This window comes from Salvelinus fontinalis, chromosome 6 (assembly GCF_029448725.1).
Source record: "Salvelinus fontinalis isolate EN_2023a chromosome 6, ASM2944872v1, whole genome shotgun sequence".
In the NCBI taxonomy this organism is placed as follows: domain Eukaryota; kingdom Metazoa; phylum Chordata; class Actinopteri; order Salmoniformes; family Salmonidae; genus Salvelinus; species Salvelinus fontinalis.
In genome coordinates this window covers 14245639-14255081 of record NC_074670.1, presented here as the reverse complement: position 1 = coordinate 14255081, position 9443 = coordinate 14245639, and the positions used below count along the sequence as shown (strand labels likewise).

At 43.0% G+C, this 9443-nt stretch overlaps 1 protein-coding gene across 2 annotated transcripts; it reads left to right on the top strand.

Moving 5' to 3' along the window:
- Window positions 1-977: 977 nt before the first annotated feature.
- Window positions 978-5995, top strand: LOC129857115 (protein S100-A5-like). Of its 2 annotated transcripts, none has more exons than XM_055925055.1 (3): window positions 978-1095; window positions 5014-5161; window positions 5701-5995. In XM_055925055.1, the coding sequence occupies exons 2-3, from the start codon at window positions 5021-5023 to the stop codon at window positions 5857-5859; spliced, it is 300 nt and encodes a 99-aa protein (XP_055781030.1). In that variant the 5' UTR covers window positions 978-1095; window positions 5014-5020; the 3' UTR covers window positions 5860-5995. The 2 variants fall into 2 exon arrangements, with proteins under 2 accessions (XP_055781030.1, XP_055781029.1); XM_055925054.1 differs by having other exon boundaries at window positions 981-1100.
- The last annotated feature ends 3448 nt before the right edge of the window (window positions 5996-9443 follow it).

The following is a 9443-nucleotide window of genomic DNA, read 5'->3' as shown; positions in this document are numbered from 1 at the left end:
CTAGATCAGGCATACTAATAGTGGTACTACTAGAGTCGGCATATTATAAATAGTACTACTAGAGCAGACATACTAGCAATACTACTAGAGCATGCATACTATAAATAGTACTACTAGAGCAGGCATACTAGTAATACTACTAGAGCAGGCATACTAGTAATACTACTAGAGCATGCATACTATAAATAGTACTATTAGAGCAGGCATACTAGTAATACTACTAGAGCATGCATACTATAAATAGTACTACTAGAGCAGGCATACTAGTAATACTACTAGAGCAGGCATACTAGTAATACTACTAGAGCATGCATACTATAAATAGTACTACTAGAGCAGGCATACTAGTAATACTACTAGAGCAGGCATAGTAATAGTAGCACTGCTAGAGCCAAAGGGTAGTGAAACAGGACAGAGGAGGGGACAACTTTATGGAATGAAAATGCAGCCCAGGGTTTTGTAGCAGAGCGATGGAAAATAGTGGTTAGGTTACAGTTGGGCTGGATAAATAAGAGGCGTGGTCTCTGTGGTGATCTAACAAACACACACACACACACAAATAAGGGCATGCCTCAGAGCTGTGACTCATATTACCCATTTTTAGAGCGGTCTGCAATCTCCACAGCTCCACTTTCCACACAGTTTGTAGAGAACAAACCAACCCCAGGTTTATGGAAGGCAACATGGAGGGCGACAACATGTTGGAGTGTTATAACATAGAGGGTTACCACAGCTGGGGCCTGGCCTATTAACCAAGCAAATACATGCCAAATACAATTAAGGAATACGTTTCTCTCTTTCACACCCTCAAAACAAGATTGAACATAATCTTGACCTTTAAAACATGAATTAAGGCAAATGATAGCATTGGCACATGACCATTTGAGATCAAGTCTGATGGAGCAGGTTTGGGTGGAGCTGACCTCCTTTTCGGGGCATCAATGGCTGCTTGTGGGCTGATCATGTGTCTGCTCTGCTTGAGGAGGTGTTTTTCACTTTAAGAGGAAGCTTTTCTTCTCTCTGTCTCACATCAGTCTCACATCAGGACCCAGCCTGTCAGCTACACATATCATAGATCTTATCTTCTGCTCTGAGGTGAGGTGAGTAGAGAGGGAGGGACGAGGGGGGCTGCTGCAACTCACAGATAGAGGAACACAGAGGAAGGAGAGAGTTAGGAACATAAAGATAGAACTGTTCTATTATATACGGTTAGGAATGAGGAAATTAAAAAGGAGAGAAGTTGGAAGCAGGGAATGAGAGAGACGAGAATTGGATAGATGCCTGGGACATGTTGATAAATTGACTGAATACGGAGCATAGCGATGTGTGTATTTGTGTGTGTGTGTGTGTGTGTGTGTGTGTGTGTGTGTGTGTGTGTGTGTGTGTGTGAGTGTAACGGATGTGAAATGGCTAGCTAGTTAGCGGGTACGCACTAGTAGCATTTCAATCAGTTACGTCACTTGCTCTGAGACTTTAAGTTGTGTTGCCCCTTGCTCTGCAAGAGCCGCGGCCTTTGTGGAGCGATGGGTAACGATGCTTCGTGGGTGTCTGTTGTTGATGTGTGCAGACGTTCCCTGGTTCGCGCCCGTGTCGGGGCGAGGGGACGACGTAAAGTTATACTGTTACATGTGTGTGTGTGTGTGTGTGTGTGTGTGTGTGTGTGTGTGTGTGTGTGTGTGTGGGTGAGGGGTGAATGAAGAACAGATGAATCAGCCATTCCATTATAAAGTGCCAATAACTATACATTTGCAACTGTCAAATCAATTTGTTTCAATGTGACACTTTTATACGTTGCATTAATGTATTCAGGAAATACCAGCTGTAAACAGACAGGACAACGCGTTCTAGACCTGAACACAGTCCATTCCCTGTAAACAGACAGGACAACGCGGTCTAGACCTGAACACAGTCCATTCCCTGTAAACAGACAGGACAACGCGGTCTAGACCTGAACACAGTCCATTCCCTGTAAACAGACAGGACAACGCAGTCTAGACCTGAACACAGTCCATTCCCTGTAAACAGACAGGACAACGCAGTCTAGACCTGAACACAGTCCATTCCCTGTAAACAGACAGGACAACGCGGTCTAGACCTGAACACAGTCCATTCCCTGGGTCTTACAGTTTTTTACAATCACTTTGGCACTAATTTCGGAACCTTGATGTCATTTTTCAAAACTCTAGACACAAACTCACAACCAATGATCAAAATGAAAAAAATTCTAAACTATAACACTTTTTCCAATTGCTTGGATACAATACACATAAAGCTAAGATAATTTGTTCATTGAACTAAAATCACCTGTTCAAAATGACACAACTTATTACCATTTCAAAATGTAATTCACACATTACATCTGAGATGACTGTCTATTAATTTCATTACAATGATCTAACTATCAATTGATACAACTGCTCAAAATGATAAGTAACTGTTGCATTACTCTTAAATCATAGTTTTATGGAAACTGACAAACAATATTCCGTGTTTAGATCATGATCAGGATAACGAGATCAATTGACACCAATTACCGTGGAACATGAACCAATTGGACTACATTATCTATGGATGTAATATTTCATCATCATTCTTTATCAGACACTGTTTCTATGGTCCCATGTACCACTTTTCCAGACCATGTTTTCAGATTTGACATTACTGTACACTCACCGGCCACTTTTTTAGGTACACCTATCTAGTACTGGGTAGGACCCCCTTTTGCCTCCACAACAGCCTGAATTATTCATGGTGTTGTACGTTAAGAGATGCCCTTCTGCACACCACTGTTTTAAACAGCTGTTATTTGAGCATTTGTGGCCTTTCTGTTAGCTTGAATGAGTCTGGACATTCTCCTCTGACCTCTCTCATTAACAAGGTGTTTTTGCCAACAGAACTGCCGCTCAGTGAATGTGTTTTGTTTATCGCACCATTCTCTGTAAACTCTAGAGACTGTAGTCCGTAAAAATCCCAGGAAGGCAGCTGTTTCTGAGATGCTGGAATCACCATGTGTGGCATCAATCATACCACGGTCAAAGTTGCTTAGATTACGCATCTTGCCCGTTCTAATGTTTGGTCGAACAACATCTAAAGCTCTCTACTGTATATATTGAGTTGCAGGCAGCCACATGATTCGCTGTTCGAATGTAACCTTCCTTGATGAGCTAAATCAGGTCTGTAGAGCTGATGGCATGACCTATGTCATTGTGTGGGATAATGTCAGGTTCCACCATGCTCAAATGGTGCAAGCATGGTTTCAGGCCCATCCACAATTTACCACCCTGTACTTACCCCATACTCTCCTTTCCTAAAACCCGTGTCAGGACCCGGTTACTAACTCGGGTCTCCGGTGTGAGAAACAGTCCCTTAGCAAAACTGAGCCACTAATATTTTGGCAAAACCCAGAAGATGAGGCAGACACAGCAGTACTTGAGACAGTGTTTTAATAAAGTAAAAAGGAAAGTACTTCAGGCAAAAATATAAATCCACAACGTCAAAAGTAATTCCAAGAGAAAAAAGGTAATCCTCCAAGTCAAAAGGTAAATACACAAGGTGGTAGATACAGCAGGGAAAAAAACCTCTAAAGAAATAATCAAAAAATAAATAAACGAGAACAAAAACAGAGTACCTCAAGAGAATCCAACTGGAGTAACAAATGTTCACAGCATAGCTGGGGCTGGGTGCTAACATTCAAACACAGAGCAAAGAACTGAGGAAAACTAAGGGTTTAAATGCATTCAAGGGAAACGAGGCACAGGTGCAAATAATAACTGGAAACACGGGAAAACAAAAGGGTCAAAAAAGCACAATGGGGGCATCTAGTGGCCAAAACCGGGACAATCCTGGCCAAATCCTGACAACCCGATTGAGGAATTTTTCTCCACATGGAGGTATATGATAGGCGCCCTCACGAACAAGCCACCAGGCCATGGATAACGCATGCAATGACATCACGGCAGACCAGTGTCAGGCCTGGATTCGCCATGCCCGAAGATTCTTCCCAAGATGTTTGGCTCATGAAAACATCCATTGTGATGTGGATGAGAACCTGTGGCCAAATCACAAAACAGGATTGATGGAAATATAGAAGTACAGTAATCAATCCTTTGTTTTGCTTTTTACAGTAAGCCAGGTGAGGAACACTGCAGTTGATGTTTTACTGTAGTTTTTTTCTTTTTTGTAGCTAATTATTTTTGCTTTGATTCAAAGAAACCTATGAGTGATTTTATTGTATTTCATCAATACATTTCAGATTTTGTTCAATGATTCCACTGTGTCTGTAGTATTCTCTCTACTAGTCCTTTTACAGTGATGTATTTACGTGTAGTACCATAATGAAACATGTATCACATATTTTGTACTACCATATTTAATGATTGAACGAACAACTACACAGTGAAACTATCGGTATCTTGTGTGTGGGTGATCTAAATGAATGTTCTGATGGTATTTCATGATAAATTAGTTATTTGAACCAATGATTCTGCAAGTGCAAGGTTTCTTTAACGATATGAATGCACAATGCAATGTTTTGAACATTGGACAGCCTGTGTTACAAGTGATGACCGTTTTGAGTTTTGTGTCTAGAGTTTTGAAAAATTATCACAGGGTTCTGAAATTAGTGCCAAAGGGATTGTAAAAAAGTGTATAACATTAAAGATTTAATCTTTAGTGTAGCTGAGCCTTCTCCTCTTCCTCTCTCTTGTTGTGAATCATATGTTCCATTGTAATAACCAGACATAGACAGGATGAATACTCATGTCACTCTCATCCTATCTTCTCTTCTCTCTTCTCCTCCTTCCCTTGCTTTACTCTCTCTAATCCAATACTCTTCCTCCCTGTGATTTCCTCACTCTTAACTTCCCCTCTACCTGCTTTCCTCCCCCCTCTCTTCCTCTCTTCCCCCCTTTTCTCTTTTTTTCTCCTCCTACCCCACATCCCTGCCTCCCTCTCTCATCCCCTCTTCCCAAATCTCTCTCTCCGTCCACCTGCCTCCTCCTCTCTCTCCCCCAGGTACAGTATGTCTCGTCTGGAGAAGGCCATTGTATCCATGGTGGAGGTGTTTGAGGAATATGCTACAAAGGATGATAAGAATCGCCAGCTTAGCGGGACAGAGCTCGCAGAGCTGATGAAGAAAGAGCTGGCCAGCTCAGAGTTCCACGTAAGACACACACACACACACACACACACACACACACACACACACACACACACACACACACACACACACACACACACACACACACACACACACACACACACACACACACACACACACACACACACACTCAGTGTTGTCCTGTATGGCTCAGTTGGTAGAGCATGGCACTAGTAACACCAGGATAGTGGGTTTGATTCCTGGGCCCACCCATATGAAAAATCGATGCACGCATAACTGTAAGTATATTATTCTATTATCACACAAACACACACACACACACAGCCTATACACATGTTTTACATATCCATACCACAACATAGTAGTAACGCTTTATTAACATACACATACCACTGCATAATGATGTCTACAAGATACCTAGAAAACCCACATGTGTCTGTGTGTGTGTGTGTGTGTGTGTGTGTGTGTGTGTGTGTGTGTGTGTGTGTGTGTGTGTGTGTGTGTGTGTGTGTGTGTGTGTGTGTGTGTGTGTGTGTGTGTGTGTGTGTGTGTGTGTGTGTGTGTGCGTTTGTGTGTCTCAGGGAAAGGTGGAACCAGCAGTGCTCCAGGAGGCGATGACCAACCTGGATAAGAACCACGATGGGGAGATCAACTTCAGAGAGTTCTCCATGTTCTTGGCTACTCTGGCCAGGGGCTACTACAGAGCCAGAAACAAGGGCAACAAGGGCAAGCCTGAATGAGGGGCCAAAAAGAACCTGTTGACAGGTGTGGCCAGTATCGAGACACACACATACTGCTTTTCTATGATGAAAGAGAGAAAATGATACTCTTACTGTAACTTGTATGGTGCTTTAAAGATGTTGTCTTCTCAACTTATCTGCCGTTTTTTTTTTAATGACTTGATTGCTACAGTAGTTGGTGTTGTGTGTTTTATTTTTGTGATGGAGTTGGAACTATAGGTTCAGAATTCCTCAAGATGATGTGATGAGCACCAATTCTCAGACATTACAACTGGTACACCCATTAAAGGGATACTGCAGAGCTCTGGCAATTATGTTGTTTTCTACTTACCCAGAGTCAGGTGTGTTTCTATTTGCGGTCTCTGCACTAGTTAGAATTGGCATAAGAAACTACCTTTAACTTCCTTCATACTGCACACAGAGACATACAAATGATATGCACAAGTTCATCAGACTCTGGGTAAGTAGAAAAACGTCCCAAATCTTAATTGCCAGGATCTCGCAGTATCCATCCGTCCACCCATCACCCTTTCAGTGGGAATGTCTGTTACCCTGTTCCACTCATTCTTTGGTGAGAACCCACCTCAGGTGTAGGCTTGGTTTACATATTTTCTTCCCCTCTTTACTCCCCCTCTCATCCTCCCATCCAGCCCATGTCCTGAGGACTCCGTGTGGCTCCCTGTGTTAGTGTCACAGTGTTAGATTAGAGAACAGGTATAATGTTGAGATTAAAGGTAGAAGCCTGATTATGATCTAATGCTTTATGGTCTGGTGAATCCATTCACCTTATGCTCATACAATGTTTCTCACAGTAGACTAGAGCCCACAGCTGGCACAACAAATATAGACTGGTTTCACCCTTCCATGAAGCCCCTCGACACTGATCAGTGTGTTGTCTCCTCTTAAGGTTAGAATTAGGGGAAGGTAAACTGATCCTAGATCTGTACATATTCGACTACTACTTTCAATGTTCTGATCAGGTAGGTTGAATAGTAGAATATTTTTTAAATGTTTTATTTCACCTTTATTTAACCAGGTAAGCCAGTTGAGAACAAGTTCTCATTTACAACTGCGACCTGGCCAAGATAAAGCAAAGCAGTGTGACAGAAACAACAGCACAGAGTTACACATGGAATAAACAAACATACAGTCAATAACACAATAGAAAAAAAGAAAGTCTATATACAGTGTGTGCAAATGGCATGAGGAGGTAAGGCAATAAATAGGCCATAGTAGCAAAGTAATTACACTTTAGCAGATTACCACTGGAGTGATAGATGAGCAGATGATGACGTGTAAGGAGTGATACTGGTGTGCAAAAGAGCAGCAAAGTAAATAAAAACAATATGGGGATGAGGTAGGTAGATTGGGTGGGCTATTTACAGATGGACTATGTACAGCTGCGGCAACCAGTTAGCTGCTCAGATAGCTGATGTTTAAAGTTAGTGAGGGAAATTTAAGTCTCCTGCTTCAGCGATTTTTGCAATTCGTTCCAGTCATTGGCGGCAGAGAACTGGAAGGAAAGGCAGCCAAAGAGGAATTGGCTTTGGGGGTGACCAGTGAGGTATACCTGCTGGAGCGCGTGCTACGGGTGGGTGTTGTTATCGTGACCAGTGAGCTGAGATAAGGCGGAGCTTTACCTAGCATAGACGTATAGATGACCTGGAGCCAGTGGGTCTGGCGACGAATATGTAGCGAGGGCCAGCCGACTAGAGCATACAGTTCGCAGTGGTGGGAGGTATAAGGCACTTTGGTAACAAAACGTATGGCACTGTGATAGACTACATCCAATTTGCTGAGTAGAGTGTTGGAGGCTATTTTGTAAATGACATCGCCGAAGTCGAGGATTGGTAGGATAGTCAGTTTTACTAGTGTACTTTTGGCTGCGTTAGTGAAGGAGGCTTTGTTTGCGAAATAGGAAGCTGATTCTAGATTTCATTTTGGAATGGAGATGCTTAATGTGAGTCTGGAAGGAGAGTTTACAGTCTAACCAGACACCTAGGTATTTGTAGTTGTCCACATATTCTAAGTCAGAACCGTCCAGAGTAGTGATGCTAGTCGGGCTGGCTGGTGTGGGCAGCGAACGGTTGAAAAGCATGAATTTGGTTTTGCTAGCGTTTAAGAGCAGTTGGAGGCCACGGAAGGAGTGTTGTATGGCATTGAAGCTCGTTTGGAGGTTTGTTAACACAGTGTCCAAATAAGGGTCAGATGTATACAATATGGGTGCACAGGTAAAACAAATGTTTCTGGAAAGCAGTTTTGCTATTTTTTTATTTATCGAATTGAATAACTAATTTCAATGCCTTTTTAGAAGTGTGCACCCTTGTTCTACTACTTGATCTACAGCCTACAATATACAGTATTTTCTGGGTAAGCAGAAAATAGCTCATATACAGCTCATATACTGTAACTCAACTCCTGAACAAAATATTCTGATCAAGACATGGTGATTCTATGGACCTTAATAGTGCTGCCTTCTGGCTCACTATCTGGATTGCATTATTTGACCCAAAACACTTCTCTCGGCCTCTATGATCAAATGGGAGACCACTCTCTCAGCCTATGATCAAATGGGAGAACACATCCCTCAGCCTCTATGATCAAATGAGAGAGACATTCTCTCTCAGCCTCTAGATTCAAATGAGAGAGCACTTCCCTCAGCCTCTAGGATAAAATGGTAGAACATATCCCTCAGCCTCTAGGATCAAATGAGAGAACACCTCCCTCAGCCTCTAGGATCAAATGGGAGAACACCTCCCTCAGCCTCTAGGATCAAATGGGAGAACACCTCTCTCAGCCTCTATGATCAAATGAGAGCCCAACTCTTTCAGCCTCTAGGATCAAATGGGAGAACACCTCCCTCAGCCTCTAGGATCAAATGGGAGAGACATTCTCTCTCAGCCTCTAGATTCAAATGAGAGAGCACTTCCCTCAGCCTCTAGGATCAAATGGGAGAACACCTCTCTCAGCCTCTAGGATCAAATGAGAGCCCAACTCTTTCAGTCTCTAGGATCAAATGAGAGAACACCTCCCTCAGCCTCTAGGATAAAATGGTAGAACACCTCCCTCAGCTTCTAGGATCAAATGGGAGAACACATCCCTCAGCCTCTAGGATCAAATGGGAGAACACCTCCCTCAGCCTCTAGGATCAAATGGGAGAACACATCCCTCAGCCTCTAGGATCAAATGAGAGCCCAACTCTTTCAGCCTCTAGGACCAAATGGGAGAACACCTCCCTCAGCCTCTAGGATCAAATGGGAGTACACATCCCTCAGCCTCTAGGATCAAATGGGAGTACACATCCCTCAGCCTCTAGGATCAAATGGGAGTACACCTCCCTCAGCCTCTAGGATCAAATGGGAGAACACCTCTTTCAGCCTCTAGGATCAAATGGGAGAACACCTCTCTCAGCCTCTAGGATAAAATGGCAGAACATATCCCTCAGCCTCTAGGATCAAATGGGAGAACACCTCCCTCAGCCTCTATGATCAAATGAGAGAACACCTCCCTCAGCCTCTAGGATCAAATGAGAGAACACCTCCCTCAGCCTCTAGGATCAAATGAGAGAACACCTCCCTCAGCCT